The sequence below is a fragment of the Lampris incognitus genome, chromosome 6, assembly GCF_029633865.1.
Source record: "Lampris incognitus isolate fLamInc1 chromosome 6, fLamInc1.hap2, whole genome shotgun sequence".
Taxonomy (NCBI): domain Eukaryota; kingdom Metazoa; phylum Chordata; class Actinopteri; order Lampriformes; family Lampridae; genus Lampris; species Lampris incognitus.
The window spans coordinates 11,455,046-11,481,510 of NC_079216.1; the positions used below are offsets into that span (position 1 = coordinate 11,455,046).

General features: G+C 42.8%; 1 protein-coding gene across 1 annotated transcript; it reads left to right on the forward strand.

The window, feature by feature from the left end:
- Nucleotides 1-2,222: 2,222 nt before the first annotated feature.
- brd1b (bromodomain containing 1b) lies at nt 2,223-24,655 on the forward strand. Its single transcript, XM_056281653.1, has 13 exons — nt 2,223-2,499; nt 3,703-5,083; nt 5,214-5,370; nt 11,068-11,199; nt 12,037-12,165; nt 13,513-13,825; nt 16,410-16,685; nt 17,224-17,724; nt 18,189-18,321; nt 18,644-18,774; nt 22,951-23,060; nt 23,453-23,607; nt 24,406-24,655. Exons 2-13 carry the CDS (start codon nt 3,723-3,725, stop codon nt 24,587-24,589), a joined length of 3,582 nt encoding a protein of 1,193 aa, XP_056137628.1. The 5' UTR covers nt 2,223-2,499; nt 3,703-3,722; the 3' UTR covers nt 24,590-24,655.
- Nucleotides 24,656-26,465: the final 1,810 nt, after the last annotated feature.

Sequence of the window (26,465 nt, forward strand, 5' to 3'; positions counted from 1 at the left end):
AAACCACCAGTGGCACCCCCAGAAATGTTTCATGGGGGTGGCCAAATGGGGCCACTGAAAAGCTTGGGGTGGCACACCAAAACCAAAAGCCATGACTGAATTTCAGGAATTCTATTTTGCTGTTGTAGTATACTGGATAGGCTAGTTGAAAACTGTCAATATGAGAGTTAAGTTAAGCTGCTGTCAGAGGCAGACTGTGCATGAGGGAGGGAGTGTGACGCAGTGATGGCTGGCTGCCTGGCTATGCATTTGTTATTTCCTTTGACATGAATTTATGAAAAATATGCATTATTGATTTAAATGAACAGCACCTAATGTAAAATATCAGATAGAAGCATATTATGCATAATCAGAAGCATATTCTGCATATGCCACTCGTGGCTGGGGGGGCCAGCGGGGGGGGGGCAGGGATAGTATCAGGGTGGCCGTGGCCACCCATGGCCACCCCTTGGGGGCGCCACTGCAAACCACAGTTGTCACCTTATTTTAGAAATTGACATCATATACTTTGTGTGAAAAAAGCAACACATGAAATAAGGAAAACCTTCAAAATTAATCTTTGAGACTGACGAAGTTATGCAATTTGACTGAAAATTGGGAGTTATACGGAAGAATGTTTTCCATCCTAATGCGCATTCCAGCCATCCATTCATTATAATCAATATACACTCAATCAAGACCCATGATCCTTTTGCCTATTGGGAAATGTTGTTGTTTTGAAGAATTACATTACAACAGAGAGATTATAGCCTAACCTTTCAAACAGTCAGCCATCTGCTTGCATGCATCATTTTGGATGTAAAGAAAAATCTTCATGGGCAGTCAAGGAATCAGAGGACTGGAAAAGGAACAGAATTTGAAAACTAAAAAATATGTTGAAACCTGTATATTGCTAGTTTAGTGTCCTAATGTAGGACGATTTAAGCCTAAATCTAGCATATGTAAAGAGTTTTTGTATGCTAAGGGGTACCTCAGTCTTTTTAAACTAGGGACCATTTCATTGCGGGTTTTCTGTTCTGCCCGATAGATGGCTATGTTCACCTGTTGTATCAGGTCTAAAAACACCCTTATTAAAAGGCTTGAATACTTAGTGCTCTGTGCATACTGTCTTGTATTTTCATTTAAGGGGACGTCAGGGCACGTAAGTCAGGTGAATCTGAGACACTGAATTACCTCTTATTTTGCCTGAATACGAGTAAAAATATATTATAGTCAGTCTGGGTTAACTCCTGTGATTTCACCAGTATAAGTCAATCCTTGTGTGTGTGTGTGTGTGTGTGTGTGTGTGTGTGTGTGTGTATACATATATATATATGTGTGTGTGTGTGTATATATGTGTATATGTATATATGTGTGTATATGTGTGTATATATATATATACATACATACACACATATATATATATGTGTGTATATGTATGTGTGTATGTATATATATATATATATATATATATGAATATTGTTTTGTTGTAGTGTTGTTATTCTATGTTAAGTATACAGAGGGCCACGAAACCGGAGTCAATTTCCATGTATGTGCCAGCCTACATGACCAATACACATAATTGTGAATGAGTCTGTCAGCGTGTTGAATGAGTCTGACGTCACTTGCCCTGCGTTGGCCCGGCGACCCGTCCAGGGTGTTTCCCCGCCGTCCGCCCAATGAGCGCTGGGATAGGCTCCCGCACCCCACGGTTCTAATTAGGATAAGCGGCTTAGGAAATGAAAAAAAAAATAGCGAACGGATGATTTTATTTTCTTGTTGCACATTGGTTGTTTGAAATGAGGACGGCGAATGTAAATCTTTAGAATTGCCGGTGCGATGTATGCATGTGTGATTTAGAGCAGGATAAGCGGTGCGGATAATGGGCGGACAATACGTTTAGTAGAGCGCTCCTTATTTGCAAGAACGGGGTCTCTCTCGTGGGCGACCCGTGCGCCGGACATAGGCGACTGCAGAGGACGCAAGGGGGTTTAAAGAGCGGCTGAACCGCTCGACCTTCCCCGTGCAACCGACGTTTTTCTACCTCAGCCGAACTTGAACGCAGTTCAGTTCTTTGCAACATACGAGCAACTTGCATGTTACTGAAATCTGAAAACTTGTGTTTTTTTTTCCCTACTCATAAATTACAGGCGATTAGCACCGACTTCCTGGTTTTCGCTCGGTACGTGCTGCGTCATGACGTAACGGGCCGCACAACCGCATTGTTGTTGGGGGGTGAAGAAGCTAGGCTCGCAGAGCCGCCGAGGACTGTCCGACTCCGAAGAGGATTGCCGCTCGGAAGAATTGAAAAACGAAATAGTTTTATGCCGATAACGGAGTTGAGGTCTGAACCCGTTCGGTCGGCCGGGGCGCCGTTGGGCACCACCTAAACGCCGCGGCCCGAGTCGCGGCGTTCGTCGGGACGATCGGATTGAATGTGGATTCACTACAACAGGCCGCGTCGCCATTGCTCGCAAGAGCCTTTGCTGTTTTCACAAACTCGGCTCCCGGGAAAATAAGGTTGTTACGCTTTTTGTGTCGCTTTTGCGTCGACGGTTAGACTTCTGTCGGCGACCCGGCGACGCGTACGCGCAGTGCTGCTGCGGGGGGCGCGCACAAAAGCCAACTTTCCCCGACGAAGACAGTTTCTTGTTTTGTTGGTCGCCATGTTTCCCCCTCACTGTGCGGGTTAGCCGGCTAACGTTAGCCTGTCGGGTCGGCGGACGGAGCGTCCTAGCTGTGTCGCCTTAACGGCTAACTGGTGGGGAGCCAGAGAGGCCGCTCTTTTATGGCCGCAAGCCTTAACCTTCGTCCTTTCACACAGGTCAGCCGCAGCCGGCGTGATGGCGACGTTTCACCGCCTATACGTACGACTTATTGACGCAAGCTAACGCTCGTCTTGTCGGGTAGTTACAGTGTTAAGCCGCCCCCCCGCCCCCCGGTAATGCTAGCTAAGTCATAGCTATACCTTTAATGTTAACGAGGCTAACGTTACAATGTTTCCGACGGTAACTGTGTATGTATGTTTGTTTGAAAAGATTCGATTTTAGTGTCTTCTCCAGCTGTTACGTTAGCTGAGGTTGTTGGACGGTTTTGGGGGCGTTTGGTGTTTGAACGTTTCATTCATTCACCCGTTACACCTTGATAGCCGTTGCATGGCGTGTGTGTGCGTGTGCGTGCACCGCCTTCCTCATTCTCACGCCTTCCTCATTCTCACGCATCGCTTCAGAGCCAATAGATACGCACACTTGAGTTGGTACCTATTGTTGGTCATTGCTTGTTTGTACTTCAGTGTTGTGACGTTAAGGACGTCAAGTGATGCTATTTCTGCATGAACGTGAACTTTGTAAGGCGTCGTTCACCCAGGGCACCGCAGCGAGTTAAGGCTGTTAATAATTGTTAGCTGCAGCGTCTGGGTATCTGTGTCAAATGTGACAAGACTAGTCCACGTTATGGTTTTGTAACACAGTGTAAACTACTACTAAGACACGTTAGTCCCTAACTGACGGGTTTGACCCTTTAGCCGAGCGGTTAGTGATGTCGCCTTGTGGTGCAGTACACCCGTATCGAATCCCGCACCGGGCAAGAAAATAACCCGTTACAATAGTGTGGCAAAATATCACGAAAGTAGTCATTTATGTGCTGCAGCTATTTGTAGGCATTTGTGATTCATATGTTGGTAGGATGTTAATTTGATTTTTTTTCTTTTTCTTTTTCTCTCAGGGTCATATAGGCCTTCTGAGATGAGGAAAAAATGTCGACATCACCGTGTGGCGACGCCGAAGAGGGCGTCTTCACCCATCAAGCCTTCACCCAACCGGGAAACTCTGACTTATGCCCAGGCCCAGCGCATGGTGGAGCTGGAGGTGGACGGTCGTGTACATCGGCTAAGTATATACGACAAGCTGGATGTAATCATAGACGATGATCCAACAGCCCAGGAGATAATGGAGTGCAACAGCAACAAGGAGAACAATGAGAAGCCCCAGCAAGTTTTGGTGCGGTCAGTGCGTCTCAAGAACAGTCGGCAGAAAAAGAACGCAGCGTTGACCACCACGCATGGTACTGCCACCCTTGGAGGTGGGAGCGCTCTCCTGGAACCCAAGTTTCGCAACGTGGAGTACAATTTGCCGGTCGTGCCAAAGAGACCGGCAACTTATTATAAGTATATGGAAAGGACGGCCGAGGAGCTTGATGAGGAGGTGGAATATGATATGGATGAGGAGGATTATGCTTGGTTGGAGCTTCTCAATGAGAAGAGGAAGAGTGAGGGCATCAGCCAGGTGTCGTACAACCTATTTGAGTTCCTCATGGATCGCTTTGAGAAGGAGTCCTACTTTGCTACCCAAGGACAGAGTGACATGCAGTCACTAGTTGACGAGGACGCCGTTTGCTGCATCTGCATGGATGGAGACGGTGCCGACAGCAATGTCATCCTCTTCTGTGACTCGTGCAACATTGCTGTGCACCAGGAGTGCTACGGTGTGCCCTATATCCCAGAGGGCCAGTGGCTGTGTCGCCACTGCCTCCAGTGCCCCTCACGGCCTGCTGAATGCGTCTTCTGCCCCAACCGGGGAGGTGCCCTCAAGAAGACGGACGACGACCGCTGGGGGCATGTGGCTTGCGCCCTGTGGGTTCCCGAGGTGGGCTTCTCCGACACGGTCTTCATTGAGCCCATCGATGGAGTCAGCAATATCCCGCCTGCCCGCTGGAAGCTCACGTGTTACCTGTGCAAGGAGAAAGGTGTTGGGGCCTGCATCCAGTGCCACAAAGTCAATTGTTACACTGCCTTCCATGTCAGCTGTGCACAGAAGGCAGGCCTCTACATGAAAATGGAACCAGTCAAAGAGGTGACAGAGTCAGGTGCTGCAACTTTTTCTGTGAAAAAAACCGCCTACTGTTGTGCTCACACACCTGAAGGCTGTGACAAGAGGCCGCTCAATATTTACGAGGAGGCTCACACTAAGAATGGAGCTTGTCACAAACGAGGAGAGAAAAGAGGGAGGGCCAGGCTTAAAGGTTGGCAGAAGAAGAGTAAAAGAGCAGAGCCAGAGCTGGAACCAGAAGCACCGGCAAACTCTGGTCCAAGCATCACCCCATCTAGGTAGGCTGACAGTTGCATGCATTTTCTTTTTTTAGTGACCATTAGTTAATGCCAAACTTCATGTTTTGACCAGCATCTGTTTTGCACTCTCTCCTCTCTGGTTTTCCCTCTGTTTCTATCTCCCTATCAGTTTTGAAACAATCCTCAACCAGGTGGCTGTCCAGAGGAAAAGACCATTTGTGGAGCGGGTCTTGAGCTACTGGGTGTTAAAAAGGCAGTCAAGGAACAATGTGCCACTGATCAGACGGCTGCAGGCTAATCCCCAGCCTCAGAAAACAAAGCAGCCGGTTAGTGCTGTCAGGAAACCAAACACCTTTTTGTTTTTGTTTTGCATTGGTGTGCGACTGTGCGTAGACTTAGGGTGCAAATAATCAGTATTTTTTCCAATCAAATACATGTTTGAATTTCTCAACAAGTATGTGTACTTTTTTATTTTTTTACTCCTTCCCTCCCATCCGTATGAACCTGACTTCTGCCAGCGCAGTGGGGCAGATGTCATGACATGCTTTCAAACTTAAGCACTGAATAGTAACTGTAGTCTACTTGGTCGGATTCCCCAAAAGTTTATAATGTGGGGCATATTTGTCCCCGAATAAAGAATTATAGCCAAAACAGAATCTGATTCTAATTCTGTTTTTGTTTAACAGCACTATGACACTTTGTTTTGACTAATGTACCTCTTCACAGATGCCGTTAACATGAGTTAATTTTTTTTAAAGACTTAACAAGAAGAGGATAACATCTACAGCTCAGCCCCCCCCAAAAAATATATATAGGATCTATTATTAATCTATAAATAAAACGCATACTCAAAAGATTTAAGTACAACAGCTTAACGTTTTATTTTTTGCAAATATTTAGTAGGCTTATTAGGGCTCTCCCTCTCTTAAGCGCTTTGGGTGTCTAGAAAAGCGCTATATAAATGTAATGATTATTATTACTCCTTTGATTTAGGCTCCATCTTAAGCACACAGAAAGAAAACACAAAAAAGATGAATGTTAGAATATTCCATCCATTATCTGAACTGCTTATCCTGGTCGCAGGGATGCTGGAGTCTATTTCCAGCAGTCATTGGGCAGCAGGTGGGGAGACACCCTGGACAGGCCACCAGGCCAACAAAATAAATAATAGATGGCAAAGAAAAATCAGCCTAAATGGGTGGATTAATTGACCAAAATTACACAATGTAATTAATATCAACCACAAAAGCCATGGTTAAAATAAACGAAAGCGCTTGTCTTTTCCCCCGAGAAGTTGGAACATAGAATGAAGTAATAAAAGAAGATCACAAATCTTTTAATGGTGGTGCAAGGAATGCTTGCAGCCATGACTTTTTTGATAGAAAATTATCAATGGTGTGAGGAGCTTGCTTTTTTACATGGGCTCTGCCATTTGGCTCCACCTAATGGGCTTGTCCCGTCAGGTGCATAGCACTTCACACTGAAAGATGCTTCTATAGAGCATTTTTTTCCTGTCTGGAGAAGTTATGAAACGCAGCAATATCACCATAACCCTTTTCAGGGCCTAGCGCAGAGAGGTTTTGCTCCTCTTGTGGCTTCCCCCGGAGCCAGATGACAGCCACTCCAGTTGCACGAAGTGCCTGGAGTAGCTGCACACACTCAAGCGCAGAAAAGTGCCCCCTTCTTGAAATGGAGGAGGACAAAAGTTCTGCCATCAGCTTGGTGGTGGCGCACACCTTTGTCAAGCCTGCAGCCAGATGCCTCGGATGATTTTTCTGGCATTAACGAGCATGCAGTGGAGATAAGTGGCCTCTCTTCGCCGTCTCCACATCACATCTACCTCTGCTTGGAGCTGGAGGACTCCATGGGGGGGCTTTTATGCCCCAAAGCACACCACTTGCCCCATGGTACGCTGCCCAAAGTTCCTGCCCATCAACTGGTACATCACCAGACCAGGCCATGATCCCTTGGCCCTTAATGCACAGTTTGACAGCTCATGCCTTGATCTTAGTTGGAAGGGAGGACAAAGCAGCTGGCATGCTCCCAAGAGTTCTTTAGCAGCAGTATTGTGCTGTGGCGTTCAGTAGCCAAACCCCATAGCCATCTCTTCCAGAAGATTACCACTCTTATCTTACAAATCTTTTGCTTGTGCAGCACAGAATGTGGTGGCAGTCAGCAACATTGCCTTCATTTCATCTGGACTGTTGCACCTTGTGCTGGATAAGGAGTTGCTGTCTCTTGAGGTTATCAAGACCATTGGCAAGTCATTGGGAGCTATCCTTCACCTCAACAAAAATGTGGTTCTTACCACCGATAGAGTAATGATATGGTCAACCATGGTTCAGCGTCCTCTTTGGCTCAACAAAACCACGGTATTGGCTGAATCTGATATTGTGATTTTGTTAATCAGCTGCAGAAACTAGCAGATTCACGAGCCCCTTGGATAACTGGCTCGGTCTGCATTTTGATGACAAGGACACAGGCACTGAATGCCATGGAGGAAGAGAAGACACATCTAAGCCTGTCCTTACTGATGGAGAGACAGCACAGGTGAATGTTGGGACAGGAAGCCTCTGGCCTACCCGCCCAAGAGTGCACCCCTAACAGTCCAGCCTAATTCTGTTCTTGCTGCTCTACTGGACACCAGAAGATGATAGCCTGCCAGCAGCACCAGAGCCAGGAAGTTGGCTCCCACCTGGTCTCACCCCCTGGAGACAAAGAAACGCAGATTACATTTTTTGCATCAATATCATGTTGCAAATACCGCACAAGTGGCATTTGCGTCATGATATTGTCAGTCAGGTCTGGAAGTGGTACGTGAAGGTCGAAGTGGACATGTTTGCCGTAGGGGAGAACATACATTGCCCCCTGTGGTTCTCTCTGAATCCACAACTCTTGGCCCCGGCACCTCCTTTATGCGTCTCTTCCGATTGACCTGATCTGGCTGTTAATGGAGAGAATGAGAGTAGGAAAACCATCATGCATTCTAGTGGTCCCGCAGAATATGTCTGCCCCCTGGTTCCTGGGATTGGTCAACTTAACAGTTGGGACAGGTGCCTCCGATCAAAGAGACGCTGTCTTCAGCAGTAGGCTCAATTCACCAACTCCCAGTGCTAGGTCAGCCTCTGGTAGTTTGGCTCCCTAGAGGTTGAGGTTACAGACGTGTGGGCTTTTGCCTGTTGTCATAAAGACTACTCAAGAGTACCCGAGCCCCTTTGACAATGACATTTTATTCGACAAGGTGGCTCACAGTCTACTCTTTACTGTTCTCATAGAGACACTGACCCTATGTTGTGCCCTGTTGAGGTCCTTGCCTTTCTCTTGTATCTTTTGTAGAAGGGCCATGTTTTTTCTACCCTGAAGGTGTATGTGTTGGCAATTTTGGTTTGCCATAAAGGGTTCAGTGACAAACAGTGTTTAGTCACCCACCATTGAAGAGTTTCCTGCGGGGTACTAGGCAGATTAGGATAGCAAATTGTATGCTCTGTTGGTGAGAAACAGCTGCCTGTTATTGAAAGAAGACGGCAGTGCAGCTACACCTAGGATTCTTGGGAACATAGGAGGGATTAGGTCTCACTTGTTCTTTTGTTCTAGGGATACTTTGTTGAAAGCTTTTGACCCCCCCATCAAATTGAGGAGGAAAAAGCTTTCCATCCCTTATGTCCAGTACAGGCTTTGAAGATCTACATAGAATGCACTGCTTCATCCAGGTCCACTCTGTAGCTGCTGTGTCTGCTACCGAGAAGCGAGGAAGGGCTGAGCCCTTTCAAACGACTGTCATTGGTTGTGTAAGGCTGTTGGCCAGGCTTATGTTGGCATGGGCCAAATGTCTCTGTTAAAGGTTTAAATGCATTACACTTGGGGGTGGCCCCTTTATCTCAGCCATCCTACAAATGAAGAATTAATCTTATTAACTTGGGGGTGGAAGATGGGACCTGTTAGGGTTCAGTTATTGTTCTTAACTTGCTGTTCTGGTCCTATCTCCCCTTATGGTACTCTTGGTGCTTTGGGCTATGCTTCTTTGTGCAGTGGTTCACCTAGGGGCTCCATTTCATGGTTATGAGTTGTAACTTGTTATGGGTTGTAACTTGTTCTTGTTCCCCATCTGGGACCCTCTGTTTTTTCTGACCTATTTGCTGGTGATGCCTTTCATGCCTATTGGTGGGCATGGTTGGCACTTAGAAAGTTTGACTCTTGTTGGGTACAATTCCTAATCAAGCACTCAGTCTTTCTTCACCTCAGACGACCAGGACTATAAACCTGTTGTTCTGCGGTAATTGTTTGGAATGAGGTGAGGTAATTCAGGTGTGCCCTTACTCTACAGATACCCACAGAGATGGATGGCTGCCTGTGTAAGGGATCAAGGCCTATTCCTTTTACAGTGTTAAGAATGTGGTCATGTCTGTACATCCCTTTCTCGATCTATGTCTACCTGTGTGGGAATCATGCAGTGTGGAGGTGTGATGTTTCCTATGTGGGCCTTTCTTGGGTCCATCAGGAGTACCTCCCTCCGGGTTCACTCACCGCTCCACTTTAGCCCATAAGATGGAGCCAGAGACCAGAGCCTACTGAAATACAACAATGTACCCCATTCATCAATGGTTTGCATGCAAATTTGTTCTTACACACCTATGGAATGTTCTAGCCCTGAAGTTTGTCTGAAATCCAGTGTAGAACCTGGGTAACCCCCGAATTTAGATACCAATTGGCTACCACTGATGTCTTTGGGAGCCTGGGTGGTTGTTCATTGCAAGAGTAGACATTAGATGTTAGGAGGAGGGAATTACAAATAACCATCAGGCTTCTGACTGTCAGACAATCTTGAGACATAAAAAAAATTCATGGGTGTGTAAGAGCAAATTTGTATACACGATTGATGAAAATTGTGCCATGATTACGTAGGTAATCCTAGTTCTGTGATCGTGGCAAAGCTGTCTGGCTTCTGCTCCTACTGTCCCCAGCAAGTCTGACATAAAGCTTTTGGAAGAAATATCAGTGGTTTTACCAGCCTTTTGTTGGTCAAAGCGAGGGCAGTTCCTAGTAGGGCTGTACATGTAGTCAAATTTCAGTGTGGTGTACCTTGCATTGGACAAGCCTGTAAGGTAAAGCCATACGGCTTTGTCAAGGATCATAGAGCTTTCGTTTACCTTGCGAAGTCTTTTTGTTGGTTTTATAATGCATGCAAAACAGGGTTCTGCCATCTTTTTGAAGTTGTCTGCTCTGAAATTCTGCACGAAACAGGCCCTACAGATTGCGTCATGGCATATATTTGATTTAATATATGCAAAACTTTTCAAAAATACCCATGATACAGCTAAATACCTCTTTAATAAAATTTTCAGAAAATTTCTTTTTTTTTTTTTTTTTTTTGCTAAAAGTTTTTTGAAAACGTATGGTTTGTTGGACGAGCACTCTTACTTGAACACATGTTTACACCACTAGCTGGGACACCACCTTTCTTTGTGTACACTCCTTAAATCTAATAACATATTATGTAATACTGTTTAGCAGAATTAATTGTAATTGTCAGGGGCAATATTAGGCTGTTGTTTTTGATGTTGATAATAATGCTATTATGGGTCAGTTTTATCACCTTTTTTTTTTACTATTCTGTGTAAGCAGCTAAACTGAAAAAGGATTGCACTATACTACATTATTACTGGCTGAATATAGAGACATAAATTGTGATGAAAGTGGGTAGGCTTAGTTTTGTTTTTAGTACCTGGGGAAAAATATGGTTTATGGTGAAGAATGAGATGTTGATCCTCAGGATTGAAGATATTTCCCAGTATACAAACTTAATATGTCGACAAAAGGGTTTTGCACAGCAGAAATTAAAAAGCATGTAGAGTGGTGGCTACTTCCTCTTGTTTTGGGAAAATACTGCACCCCCCCCCCCCCAAGCGATTTTGCTGTATGGATGAGAGGTTTTACTTGTTTAATCATGCAGCACTTGAGTTGTCATTTGCCACTTGCTGACATTCAGCTAGACTAAAATAACAATGTAAATTTTGTTCCCACAGGAGTACCGACTGGAGACAAACAAGGCACTGAAAGAACAGCTTAAAGAATGGCATCGTTTACGTCACGACCTGGAGCGTGCTCGCCTCCTGCTGGAGCTGATCAGGAAGAGGGAAAAGCTAAAAAGAGAGGAGGTAGAATCTGTAATCAAACATCCCTAAGTTTGTCATTGTTAACACACCTGACAAACAACAAAACCTTTTTTTGAACCCAACCAACTGCCACAGTAGCAAATGGATTCCAAAATTAAACCAGTTTATGTTGGGTTTGGAAATGACAAACTGCTGGATTGTTTCTTTAATTAGAAAAATGTGTTTTTTCACCAGTCAGATAACTAAATTAAAAAGAAACAAGTTGTTTACCCCCAAAAACTGATTGAGTAGGGGTCTGCGGTGGTGTAGCGGTCTAAGCGTCTGCTTTGAGTCGACGCAGTTGCCCACTGGGGACTGGGGCTCGCGCCTCGGTCTCGTCAGATCCGACTATGGCCGGACTCGATGAAGCAGCAATAATTGGCAACGCTGTCTTCGGGAGGGGGGCGGAGTCGGTTTGTGTTTGTCACACGAATGCGTCTCTGTGTGTGTCGGAAAAAGCAGTGGTTCGGCCTGGAAGTCGCCTTGTCACGAAAGTGGTGAGGCGTCTCCTTCGAGACTGCCGGCTGGAGAGATGCAGTTGGCGAACGCATGCAGTAAATTGGGAGGGAAAAATCAGAAATTTAAAAAAAAAGAAGAAAAGAAAAGTGATTGAGTAGACCAACAGAGACACTACATCTAAAGATTGCCTATTTATGTGATGAAGCTGATGTAGAATCCTTAATTAATTGTAAGCGCTTTGGGTGGCTGTTGCAGCTAGAAAAGCACTATATAAAATGCAACTTGATTGATTGAAGCATTGTTTTGATGCGTCATTGAAGACCAGCATGAATTGGAACTAATTTCCACATTGTTATTGTCTCTTTCACTCTCTTCTCACAGATGAAGCTCCAACAATCAATACTGGAGGTCCAGCTCACGCCTTTCAACATCCTGCTCAGAGCTGTTCTGAGCCAGTTGCAAGAAAAAGATTCTTACAGAATCTTTGCTCAACCTGTCAGCACCAAGGAGGTCAGTGGTAGTTCTGACTTATCAGTAGAAGGAGAATATTTTTCAGTATGTAGCAATTTTGACATCTCGGGTTGTTAGGTAAATTCTTCAGAGTTACATTTGGACATACAATGCCCTGACAGGTTTTTTTTTTCTTCCAGAACTGATTGATGAAAGTTACAAAGTTGGTAAAATATTCTTGTCAAATCAGGTTCTTTATCGAAACATTTTCCAATGAGAGGAAAGGGGCTTAGAAATTGTTGGAAATTAAACTTGTGATGAACGTCTTCTCCTCAAAACGTATAAAAAAGATGTCTTCATTCTTTGTGAAGGATCATAGAAGACATTCATCAGGTTGAAGGTTTGAAGGTTTTTTAATGAGCATTGTTTGCTTTCCCTTATTTCCCAGTTTAAAGTGCTCCAAGTGGTCTGTTCGTTTATTATTAACACAGTCTATAGTGCATTAAGATTCAGAGAAGATTGAGTAATGTCTAAGTCAGTCAATGACAATGTTTGACTACATCATATTTCATCATCACCTTCCTTGGTGAAATGTTTCTTAGATACATCTTATCACTGGGGTGGTCAAACAATTAATAGTTATTGTTACCAGCCACCAACTTTTATAGCTCCTCTGCATACTTACTTCTTAAAAGGGGAATTTGACATGTATCAAATTAATTTTAGTTTCAGTTTTGGAAAAAAATATTAAGCTCATTCCTGTTACATGTGATGACAGTTTTCAAAAGAATAATCTGAGGCTCTGTTTATTATTTCATCAATGAAATGCAATTTATCTTAATAAATCCATGCAAGAAAATTGCAGCCCTATTGACAGCACAGATGTCACACGCTTCATGGTATTTTGGTGTTCACCATGCCACATTAGATGTCTTACAAAAAGTACCATAACATGTCATATTCAAAGTTTAGTTTTTGCTGTCTCTAAAGATTGCTTGTCACGCCGCACAGTTTGAAAGTTTCAGTGAGTTGAACGCCAACTCATTATGGAATAAGATTTTTCGTATTTTCATACCGCATGCTTTTTTTTAAAGAACATGGGAAACACAGTGAAACTGACTATTTTACAAGTGTGACGGAAGGCTGTGGAAAGTTTAACAGTCACTTAGGTATGATGACAAAACGGTAAAGGAAGCCAACCGGGTAAAAATTTTGGTGATATTCCCTCTCTGGTCAACAGCATACCTACAGCTTGCCACCCCCACCTACAAATAGAAAAGGGAAATCACCACTGATGTCTCTGTATCAAGGGAACACATCGGCTGCATTCATATTACCTAGGTGTAGATTGGTTAAATCTTATTCTCACATTGACCCCAGTTGTTTTGACCTGTCTAAATTCCTCAGGTTCCTGACTACCTAGACCACATCAAGAACCCAATGGACTTCTTCACCATGAGGAAGCGTATTGATGCTCATGGTTACAGGAGTCTGGAGGAGTTTGAGGCTGACTTCAACCTAATCATCACCAACTGCATGACGTATAACGCCAAGGAAACATTCTTCTACAAGGCTGCCCAACGAATGCAAGACCATGGAGGCGCAATCCTCAGAAAAGCACGGAGAGATGCTGAGAGGATTGGCTTTGACTTCCCCAGCGGGATGCACCTCCCTGAAGCCCCAAAAATAGAGGTGTCTCCATCTTTCTCCTGGGAGGATGGTAAGCTAGGAACACCGAAAGACCCAGTTTTAGTACATTCTAGTGGGAAAGGAAAGAGACTATTTGTACATTGTCCACAACAGCTATTAAGTTTAAAAATGCACCTGCTGCTTACTCTAATTAACCTGCCTAGGGCTGCAGCTACTGAGAGAAAATAAGACAAGTTTCTTAAAATGAACAACTAATTGGTTTCCTATTTAGAAAAAGCAACATTTTTAATGCTTAAATTGCATACGGTAATATCTGTCAAAACTAAACCCTTTTAGTGCATTTAAGTGCACTAAAAGGACTACATTTTAGGTTTTAAAGAAAACATTTGCTGAAATGCAAAAACAAATAAATAAATAAAAATGCAAATTACTTTAAAAAAGATATACATACAACCTAAAAGTGGGGCGTAAATTAAAATAATACTAATGATAATAACGATAATGCATAAAAGCAGAGATGGGAAAAACCCGTTCCAGAAAGTAAAAACCCCAACTGTGTCTTTATTCCACCCATGTACTAAACCATCAGATTGCACTGACTAGTTTCCCAAATCAGATGGTTTAATACACGGATGGAGTAGACACGGTTAGGGTTTTTAGTTTCTGGACCGGGTTTTTACACCTCTGCAAGTTGCCTTTAAGTTGTGCAACTTAACTTTCAGAACTATAGGTTTCAACCTAACTACAGTTCAGGTATAACGTAAGCTTTTACTGTCTTGAAAGGTTTTGTGTGGCATTTGATTTAAGTTAAATGCTATCGTCGTGTTGTATCGTCGGGTCTGCTCTGTGGCCTTGGTGCGTAGACTGGATGCTGAAGCATTGATGTGCTATTGTGGCAGGCTAAGTCGGTTTTACGATAGACACACTGTTAAGACTTTTCATTTTGTTCCAGCTTGAAGTGATCCCAAACTTTGGACACTTTCTGTTGTTTTCTCTGGCCTGTCTCTTATTTTCACCTCTTGCTATTTTCTCTGTTACTCCATTTAGCAATCTGTGCCATCGTCCTCTTCACGTCACGTGTCCACAGTGTAAGCGTGTTGTGCGACAGTATATGTTATATGGATTAAACAAAGCTGATTTTTAGTAATCAAGTTATTCGAGTTTCTCGAGGAATCGTTTCAGCCCTGAACCTGCCAGGTAGATTTATTGAATAGAGTAGGACCTCCAAATTATGGCTGGTAACCTGCATGTGTGAGTAGACAAATTTACAATTAAAGGTAAAAATTGGGCTGAGGTTAACTACCAGGTCATTCATAAGCAGCAACTTTTAAAAAATGACTGTGGGTGCTCATCTTTAAGGACAGACATAAAAGTGAAAATAGTTTGTATTTTTCCCATATTCTCCCCTACCAAAAAAAGATTAAATACTGTCCTGAAAATAAAATGGGCTTTTTTTAATGTATAAACTACCCTTCCACACACCAAAACTATAGTTCAACTTGTCCACTGTATTTTTTTTTAAAACCTAGTATAACATAGTTTTAAACATCACCAATATTCAGCGCACACGAGTTGGAGTTGAAAGCTAGAAATCTGACATTTATCGTTTTATAGGCAAAACTGGTCGCCTACAGCTTTGGTTAAAGTCACGTGTTTGGTAAAGTCATAACGTTAAAGTCACGCATCATGTATTTGGTTCATTTTGACGGTAACACAGCCAATCTCATTCCAGATCTTAACAGATCTTAAGCTATGCAACAATGTCTTTTTTGATGTAGCCAAACAGTTAATTTTTCTTTCTTTTTTTTTTTGGAGGTGGGGGGGTAGAATTTTTGGGGATGCTCAAGTTTCTTAGTGCCCACAGAGCTAGCTCCTAGTATGCCAGTCAGACAGTATAATAGTTTTAGGTTTAGACATATATATTTGTGGAATTATTGTCTCCGGGTACAAATCTGTATTTATGTCTAGGAAAACACATTGTGGTTTCTATACCATGCTTGGTTGTAAGACACGATGGCCATGTGTATATCATGTTCACTGCATTTATTATGTTTTGAAACAAATCCACTTCCATAGAATACCTCCCATTTTTGAACCAGTTTATAAGCTGAATTTTGTTATTAATTGACTGCAAAACACAGAAAATCCAGTTCGCAAAACATTTCTTTTTTGGACCAAGGACTAATTTTTTTGCACCCACCCTGGTGAAATCTGAAAGGGGGAGGAGCTATGGATCCTGTCTTCTCCCTGGTGGTTAATTTGTTTCTTCCATCACACTGTAGAACTAAGTGCCTTCCACAAGCTGGGGGTCTAACAAAGGCCCAAAGAGTGTAATGCATCATGGGTGTGGGACAACATGATTCTGTTGGCTTGTTTTATTTTAATTTTAATATGCACTATAATCTGTGATGGACTAGCGGCCTGTGTCTCCCCGCCTGCCGCCCAATGACTGCTGAGATAGGCTCCAGCATCCCCGCGACCCTGAGAGCAGGATAAGCGGTTTGGATAATGGATGAATGGATGCACTATAATTTGTTTTGGTTTCATTTTGTAAAAGCAGTTGTCAATCTATGGTTTTGTATGAGCAACTGTCTCTACTTTCTAGCAAATGTTAGATGTCTCCTTTTTGTGATGATAATCTTACTGTCTTGTAGTGGACCGGCTGCTAAACCCAGTTTACCGGCAGCATATGCCCTTGGAAGAGCAGCTGAAGGAGCTACTGGAGAAGCTGGATCTCAGCACTGCCATGAAGCACAGCCCTTCACGCAGCAAACGGCTCAAACTGCTGAAAAAGACCATTATGGAGGTCCGCAGTGAGATGAGCCTGAAGAAGCCCCTTCTGCCTCCCCCAGAACCCAGCCCACCCCAATCGGAACTGCAGGAGAAACCACTACCTGAACCCTCAACTGAAGGCTGTATGCTAGAGGAAGGTATGTGTTCAGCCTCAATAAAGTCAGTGTGGCTTTTACACACATAGCAAAAGCTGTGTGAGTTGTGCAGTATAATTTGGATTTTAAGTAGATCCTATTTGTGTCTTTCTCTTTTTTTATATAGGAAAGACTATCGCGTTAAAATGGGTGCCGGAATTTGCTGTGAAATGTTGTCTTGCTCGCCTGAAAGCACACTTATCTGATAGACCACATATTAAGATTTATTCAGAATAATTTTGGTCCCTTCTCATTTCAGCATGATCACATGAAACACAGTGTTTACCTTTTTTTTGGGGTACAACTGAAGCGGAGATTAGCACTCGTATGTTGTGGCAAATGCTAGGAAATGACTGTAAATCTTGTTGTGAAAGTTGGTTTTTGTGGAAATAAATCCAAGATCACTTGCATAAAGGTGAACAATAGCCCCATGTGGGGCTATACTAAGAGCTGGTTCCATAACAAATATATAGCCTCTAGTACTTCTAATGTTGGTGCTTCTTTTTTGTTTTGTTTTTTTTGTTTGTTTTTTTTTTTACAGAGGAGAAGTCTTTGCCTCCGCCAAAACTTGAGCCATTAATTTCACCACCGCAAGTTGAAAACTCAGGAGGTGATTCAGAGCCACCTACTTTGAAGCCTGCCAAATCCAGTGTAGATGACATTCAGATGCATGTCAATGGCGAGAGCGACACCACGACTGCTACCTCCGTACACCAGGATGCTCTCAATGGGCGTATTCCAGACCCCCTGCTTTCTGACAGCGGTCTCGGTGTCATGGCCACCTCTGTGTTTTCTGAAGCCTCTGTCACTGGCAACAGACGGACCAATGTGCTCTTCCGAAAGTCCAAGAGTGTCAGCCCGCAGAAACCCAACAAAACGGTTGAAGCATCGACAGGTTCCCCACCACTCGGTGCCAAAACCTTTCTCTCAGTTGTGATTCCTCGCCTCGAAACCCTTCTCCTGCCTAGGAAGAGGGCCCGTAGCACTAGTGGAGATGGTGAGGAGGAGGAAGAGGAATCCCCAATCAAACGCCTTGATACAGGTATGTCTCATTAAACTAAAATGATTGGTTAGAATTAAATCATACATGCAAAACTTGTAAATGTTTTGTACATATTTTAGTGAAACATGACTGCTCCAGCTCTCATGTACTAGCAACAAAACGGCATGGCCATATAAATGGAGCACATGCAAATTTTAGGTGTTGTGTAAACATTCGGTAGTAAGATGTATGTCAGACTTGATTCTTATGTTAAGCTTTTACAAGATTTTTTTGCAAACTAACAAAATAAAGCTGTAGCGTTTTTAGATTAACTCAATTTATAGAACAAGTTCCCGAATCATTTACCATAATATTTTTTTCCGGAACATAATCTTGTTCAGCTCTCGCTGTAATTACTTGGCCAAAGTCTAATAAAGATTCTTGTAGTTTCTTTTTTTGGTGATTTGTTCTGCTTGGAAAGAAACAAGGGGAACTTGTAGAAAGCATTCTTTGGTTGTTTACAGGACTAGCCAATGGCTTTGTGGTGGAGGAAGAGGAGGTGAGTCTGCCCACTCCTACCAGACCCCTGGAGCCTCGTAGACGTTGCGCATCAGAGTCCAGTATCTCCTCCAGTGGAAGTGTCCTTTGTAGCACAAGGTATGGAGAACAATATTGTTCATTAAGGACACATTTCTAACAACAACAAACAATGCAATATCACTTTCCTTTAGCTGATGCACTAATCCATAGTCCCTACCGCAATAAAAGTGCAGTAGTAAGAAAGCTTCACAATGATAACATTTCTTGTATCAAGTTTATTCAGGGAATTATTTTTTCAGCCCTCACTCTGTTTTTCAGTACTGCTCTGTGACACACTTGCACATTTAGACTAATTCATATCTGAAATCTGCCCAGTACAACCTTAATACTCTCCTGAATTATATAGGCCATTGACAAGCCGTTCCCTCATTTCCTTCAGCACGGTCGTTGTGCCAAAGAGCAGCAAAGGGAGGCCGGCTGTTGCCCGGCGGAGCACTGTGGATGATAAAACTGCTCTCATCACCTGTATCGAAAATGGGGAGTTCACAAAAGCAGCCAAGATTGCATCAGGTGAGAGCTTACATTGGCAGCCATCAAACTATGCATCACCAACCATGAATTGGTATGAACGATGGCCTGTAGTATCAGCTGGTCAGGTTCTCTGCCTGTGCCTTCAGTAGAGTACCTGCTGTGAGATTGACTAAACGGAGTCCTTAAATTTAACTCAAACTCAAATTACAACACATGGAATAGTAAAACATGCTCTTGTTTCAGAATGTATTCAGTTTTCTATCTTTAATGGCTTTGTCCTCTTAGCTCTATGGCATGCTAAGACTGCTGGTGTCACAATCTCCATCACTGGTTCTCAGTGTAAGGTCCAGGCACCTTAGAAGCACCCATACCATGTTTATGTTATTTGTTATGTTTAGTACGTTATGCTTTCGAACAGTATATGAGTGTACTGAATGGGAAATGACCAACCAGCCTAAATGTGATATTGTTTAAATTTGGCTGGTAAGTCTTATTGTAAAAGTCTTACCAACACACATTATGTTGTAAAACCTAAGTTGGCTGGTAAATTGGTGAGAAGCTGATGAATATTAGAGTAATTATGCCAATATTGTCATATGGCAAGTTAGTAGCTCTAATAATGTCAACATAGAAACTGGGGTTGAATGTTTCAGGACAGGGCTGGGCAAGCATCTCATGAGTTAGGAATTATAACGTGCTGGGATTTAAGAGTAACGAATATACGTTGTCTTTTCACTGATGTTTAGCATGGTTGTATAAAGTGCATGTATTGTTATGCCCTCAAAAATTCTTAACCTGCAGATAGAATGGAAGCAAGTATTTCTCCGAATATCCCATGCAAAAATGAAATAATACCGAGCAAACATCTCACAGACATACACAGTATCATTACTTATATATTGTCGTCCACTATTGGTGAGCCCAATTAAACAAATTATTGCGAGAAATGTGATGTTCACAGATGTCATCTCCTTCTGCTGTTTATACCTCAAGTTCTACCCTTACTTTGACCTTTTAGTCTTTTAACTTATGCGCTTGTTTTGCAGTGACCACAATTCCTAGAAACCCAATATTACAAGCAACCAAAAAGTACAGAGCGCAAGGGGGTAGAGCTGCTGCATTCTGACCAGGGCTCCAGACTAACTTGTTTTCACCACCGCCCCGAAAGAGTCCTAAAAAATAATTTCAGCCATCCCAAAGTCAATGTAAACGATCCCAAATTCTAAATGTTGTCTTTTTACTTTGTTATTGTCATCTGTAGTGGTTATTTGCATAAAAACACACTATGATTGGGAAATAATTGTATTTTTTATTTAAAAATTGCTTTGATTAAAAAATGTATTGACATTTGTAGTTTTTAATTATGTATTATAAGCTGCTTAGAATTAGTGTTGGGAAGTTACACAGGTTAAAATTCCCTCTAATATCTATTTTAAATTGCTGTGAAAACATCAAATGTCTCCTTCAGCTGTTTATTAAAATGTCTCGACAAAAACATTTTACAAGAACATTTGAACACATCATGATAAAGTAATAATTTACCTTAACCCAATACTCAGTTTTACTTAACAGAGCTCGAACACATCATAATGCTGTGCTGCAAATATGTGCCTAGTCTATTTTTCACCGAAGTCACATGCACAGAGGAGATTAGGCCAGGCAGGAAGTCAGACACAGGAATGGCATAGAGCCTCTGGTCAAATGAGAAGACGTGCTCCGATGTAGTCGGTGCTCGGTTCAGTTTGTCATTTGGTAAACCATAAATAAATACATAAAAAATAAAAAATGTATAGATAAAATCCCTTTTTGTCCCAGGGGAAGATCTCTTCATCCTGAGCCCTGAGTCTGACAATGGACAACCTCTCTGTTCAAATCATATATATATATATATATTAAACGGTAAATATTTCTCAGATAAAGGTGTCCTGAGCCAAATTAGCATCTGTTCGAGGGTTTCTCCGCGGGACGAAATTACTTTACTAATGGTGTGTTATTCTGATAGCTGTGATACTGTGCACCATTTCTAATTAGCTTGTGATTGTCCAAACCATTTTATATGAGCATATATCATGATGTTGGTTTTAATTGTGAACAGTAATAGAATTTTACAATATTCTAGCACCCTGGGTAGTTGGAACAAAATAAATGTAGGAAGGGCTGCAACAATAACGGCGTTACTGCCATACAGAGCATGTTATCCTAGTTACCGTCATAACCATTGGCCAATTATCAAAGAGTGCTGTCATATTTGTGGCTTAAGGCCCCCACACACTACGATTTCGTTCGTTCTGAACAATGGTCAATCCATGGAGTCCTAGGCTCTGACAGATTTCTGGCAGTGTCAGAAAATTTGGACAGTGATAGTGTATTGTGGCAGGGGATCTGACAATAAAAACTACAGCCATGACCCCATCATGAAGAGTGACCGATAACTTCTGACAATAGGATCACACTGCTCGGTTTTCTTTGTGTGTGTGCATGTGCATGTGTGTGTGTGTGTGTGTACACTGCTGTCTGGGAATCAAGGAGTCATCTGCTAGTCTAAAATACCTGTCAAACAGTAGCTGTGTGCTGACTGTTTCATGAAAATGCCTGGGAAAATTACCATATCTCGAGCTCACTCGGGTGAATTGTTAACCCATGTTTTGTCGTCTTTTTGAGTTCCTTGAGACAAAAATTGCCATCATTAATGCAACTGCATGTTTTTATGTGAGACCGCATCGGAATATTCCTGGGACCAGATCTCCTTTTTTGGAGCGAGTGCAGTCACCTTTCTGTTGGCTGACGTTGATCGTATTGTTGCTGTACACACAGTGTGAAAGTAGACTCACTTCAACTCGCAGTGTCTAACAAGGGGGGTGTATGAAGATTTCACTTTTTTCCTGTCTTGCAGTGTGACACAATAAATGTGATAGTCGACCACAATCGCACGGTGCATGGGGGCCTTTATGTGCAATCTGAAATAAAACTAATCATTAAACAGTAATTATTTTACTTTTTTTGCTCTCTTAATGTTAATAAAAAGCAAGTGACAAGTCCACCTCAGTGTGATGACTAATTTTGTCAAACACTGTTAAATTCCTGTGCGTGGCATTTGAACTGGGTTACCTGCTTGTCGAGTAATTCTGCTCTGGAGTTTTACTGTCTGGACTTCAGACGTCTGCGGTAAGCATTTCCTTAAAGCTATTTATGCAACATGCCAGATTACTCTGTTTCTACGAGTCGCTACTTTGAATACTGACTGACGAGTTGTGACAGAGAGACATTACTCAATCAAGTATTCAGTATCTTATGTGGTGTTTCAGATGTGCGCACCATGAATAACGTTATGACCAAGACCTCAGTTGATTAGCCTAATAAACCATAGACCTGATTGGTTCTTAATGTCCTAAAGTTAAGTTCACGGTATTGGTATCATCATGGGACCTCTCTTGGGAAAATTTATCAGTAATTTAGGCTGGAATTTTTACTTGACATGTTATGTACATGGTAGATACGCACAGGAAAACAGTTCTATTACAAATGATAGGACATCCCCAGATAAAAGCCCACACAGACAGGCTGTGAATGGGTGACTATTTATTTAGGTCAGACCTATTTTTGATTTACATTTGATAGTTATTTTCTGCTTTGTAAAATTCCTTAAAGGACGATTTTCCCTTCTTTTTAAAAAAAAAAAAAAACTTTATCTGGTGGTGTAAATACGAGTCATGAATGACTGCTACCCACCCCCTCTCATCCCCCATGACTTGCGGCACTACTACAAACCGCAACATTACATTCGTCTAATACTGCGCTAAGGACATTTCTATACTGTTGCAGCCCTACATTTTGATATAGATTTAAAAAAATAAAAGCACAATCAAAAGTAATAATTTTGGCCACAATGGAGCATCCCTACCTACTTTCTATTCATAATTCATCAGCTGGTCATCCTTCTCTAACTTACTAACGGCGTCAATAGTCCACATCCACCAACCACTTAACTGCTTAATTCATAAACTAGTAGAGTGGGGTACGGGCCCCCGTGGGCATTCTCCCTACATGTGTGTATATTGTTTTTGTATGTTTTATATTGGGCCTGTGTGTCTTGTGTGAATGTTGTAGTCATCCCCTGTCTTGTATGCATGGCTCCTATATTTAGACCAGTTGTGCTCTCTGTCTGTTTGCAGTGAACCCCCCATAACTTGCTTGTCGTTATTCCTGCTCCCTTAGAAGTTGGCAGCGGAAATGTATGGATGCCCACTAGTGCCTCAACATTTGTTCTGGAACCTCTTAAACTAGTTTGGGCAAAATGTAGTGGATATCCCTCCTACCCTGCCTTGGTGAGTGAGTGCGCGCATGTGTATCCTGAGACCCCTGGCCATGTTTCTTTGTCTCATTACCCATTGCATATTTTTCATCGTAAGTGGTGTAGCTCGTGTTTTGTGCTCATACCCATGCAGGACTTTCAGCTAGCAAGGCGTGGACTGCTTTTTTGCAAGAGTTGCCCCGGATTGCTTAGAGCTTTCCGCGGGGCTGTGGTTTGCATGTGTGTGTGTGTGTGTGTGTGTGTGTGTGTGTGTGTGTGTGTGTGTGTGTGTGTGTGTGTGTGTGTGCGCGTGTGTGTGTTTTTAGCTCAGGCTTCTGTCAAACTGGTGCCAGAACACAACCTGCCTCATCCGTTAATACACACCTTGACTTTGTATCCGTCCCCTCTCACTTTTGCACGGAGCAGATCATGGACCCCAAAATGCCGAAGACGGGGCACCATCACAACGGGGTATCCCTGCCCCTGCCCCCGCAGGACGTTCTCAAAGTCGGAGAGCAGATGCAGTACAAGTCCGCCGAGAAACTCTTCCTCGTCCACTTCTTCGACAACAAGCGCAGCTGGTGAGGAAAATCTGCAGAATTCTGCTTCCTCAGATTCAGAGTTCTTCTCAAGTTAGCTCATCAGTAGCCACCTTCTTCTCTCTACAACATTAGTATGATCGACCAGTAGCATCTTCCAACTCCAAATGGCTATGTAGTACATGTCCATTTTTAAGAATGAAAAGCTGCTTTGATGTTAATTCTACTATTTCAGAATAAAGACATGATTTCACCCTTAAAAGAGTGAAGACTGGGCATCCGGGTGGCGTAGCAGTCTATTCTGTTGCCTACCAACACAGGGATCGCCGGTTCGAATCCCCGTGTTACCTCCGGCTGGGTCGGTTGTCCCTACAGACAAAATTGGCCGTGTCTGCGGGTGGGAAGCCGGATGTGGGTATGTGTCCTGGTCGCTGTGGGGGGAGGGGTATAGCGTGGTCCTCCCATGCACTATGTCCCCTTGGTGAAACTCCTCACTGTCAGGTGAAAAGAAGCAGCTGGCGACTCCGCATGTATCGGAGGAAGCATGTGGTAGTCTGCAGCCTTCCCTGGATCGGCAGAGGGGGTGGAGCAAGCGACCAGGACGGCTTGGAAGAGTGGGGTAATTGGACAAGTACAACTGGGGAGAAAAAGGGGGGGGGGTGAAGATTGTTGGAAATGGTCTCGCAGTAACTAATGTAACTTTTCAGTGATGACTTGTACTAGGATGTCAGCATTTTCAGATGAACACATTTTCTCAAATATATTTCGGCTCATTTCGTCTACATCATTGGTTTTAACTTTGACCTTTAACGGCCTGCGCATCACCGTTTCTCCCCTCAGGCAATGGCTTCCTAGATCCAAGATGGTTCCTTTTGGGATGCATAAGACAGTTGACAAAATCAAGCTGATGGAGGGCCGTTCCTCCAGCATTCGTAAAGCAGTGCAAACGGCCTTCAACCGCGCCATGAGCCACCTCAACCAGGTCAGGGATAAGCCTAGTGGCAAACCCAACATCAAGGACTAAACCCCTCCAACGGCAACCCCTCATTTCCTACCAGCTCCCTTTCAGTCCCGACAGGACATCTTTGTCCTTCCGACTCTTTTTTGTTTACTCAAAATCCTTCAGCATCAACGGCCTAAATATTTCTGCCTTGTACGCACAAAAGGTGCTCTCACGCACGCACTCTGTTTTTGTGGTCACTCGCTTTTCTCAAGCTGACTATGAACAACTGAACCCGCTTCCTTGGGGAGACATCACCTCACATGACCTTTCTTTTTTACTACACCATTTTTTTTATCGACAATGCTGTAGCTTGCAACATGTCATCTTAAGTTTCATAAATGAGCTATGCAACAGAAGTTCGAGCAACTCACATAGCTGTTGTTAAAAATAATATCCTCACCACACGCACGGGTTGTGAGGACCGACTTTTTTAGGGGGGGTGTTGGGGGGGGGGGGCGGTGGCACGGGTCTCACCTGATGAATGTGCCAGAGGTTGAACTCTGACCTCCTTAAATATGTGCTGCAAGACTGCTGCAAGTTCCACTGCCGTCATCACTCCTCTCATCCTGCACTTCCCTGCCCATCCATACACTCCACATCTCCTCCAAAGCAGCAGCTCCTGTATTTTTTTCAACCTGTAAATAACCTGTAGAAGGCCTGACACTAATTTATTCTTTTTGGGTTTTTTTTTTTTATTGGTACCATTGCGTTCACGTTCCAGATATTTATACCTTCGGAGGGCAAATCACTTGGGCACTGAACAGTGCCCATATTTTCTGCTGGTGCTATATGTTACTTGTGCGGGTCTTGGCTCATGAGAGGCAAGATTTGCAGTGGCGTATATAAAAAAAAAAACAAAAAAACAAGCATACTGTAATGAACACATTTTTGTTGTTTATTTTCCAGCTACTTTTTTACAGTTTTTGTAAGTTATTGAGGTCCTGAGCCTACTCTCTATGGCATTAACATGTTTTTTTTGTGTGTGTCTTTTTTTACCTGAATGTTTTTACTGGACTTTTTTTTTTCTTTTGGGGGGGTTTGTACATATTTATATAAAATCTATATAATTATATACTTTCAGATGCTCTCAATTAAATTGCCTTGAAGTGCATCATTCACACCAAAACCAAAAAAAAAAAAAAAATAGCTACCCAGAAGTTTATCTTGTATGGAAAAAAAAATTGCTTGGGGTTTCTTTTTTGCCCGTGTGTGTGTGTGTGTGTGTGTGTGTGTGTGTGTGTGTGTGTGTGTGTGTGTGTGTGCGTGCGTGCGTGCGTGCGTGTGTGCGTGTGTGTGTTGATCAGTTCAAATTACCTGTAAAATGTTTTTTTTCCTGTTTTTTTTTTTTTTAAACCATGATACAGGGACCTATATTACCGATTAAACTGTAGGAGAATGTGCCTGTCCTAATTTATTGTAAAGGAGAAATGTTTATTATGCATTACTTTATAGAGAGTATTGTACGAAAAGACTATGGGCACACTAGAAGTCAGCTGTAGAGGCCCCTCTTCTTTTTTTTTTTTTTTTTTTTTAATGGCATTGCATCTTGTGAAATGATAGAATCTGTGAAGTTTAATTCTGTTTGGCGAATCTGGGATAGCGATGAATAGAGTTCTCCTCTCTCCCCCCCAACCCCCCCCCCCCACCTCCGGTTGTTGTGTATATAGACTCGGTACTTGATGATTCTCTGGGATAACCACAGTATAGCCAATGGGAGCGGATACTGGACAATTCCGGTATGTTTTGTTTTTTGTTTTTTTTTTGTTTTGTTTTTTATCAAAACACTGAAAAATAAAAACGATTTTTAAATCACTGAATTATATATGCTGTCGAGTTTAAATGCCGGTGAACGCGCAGCGGTTGCAGTATATTTTGTCCGCCACAAGGTGGCGCTGTG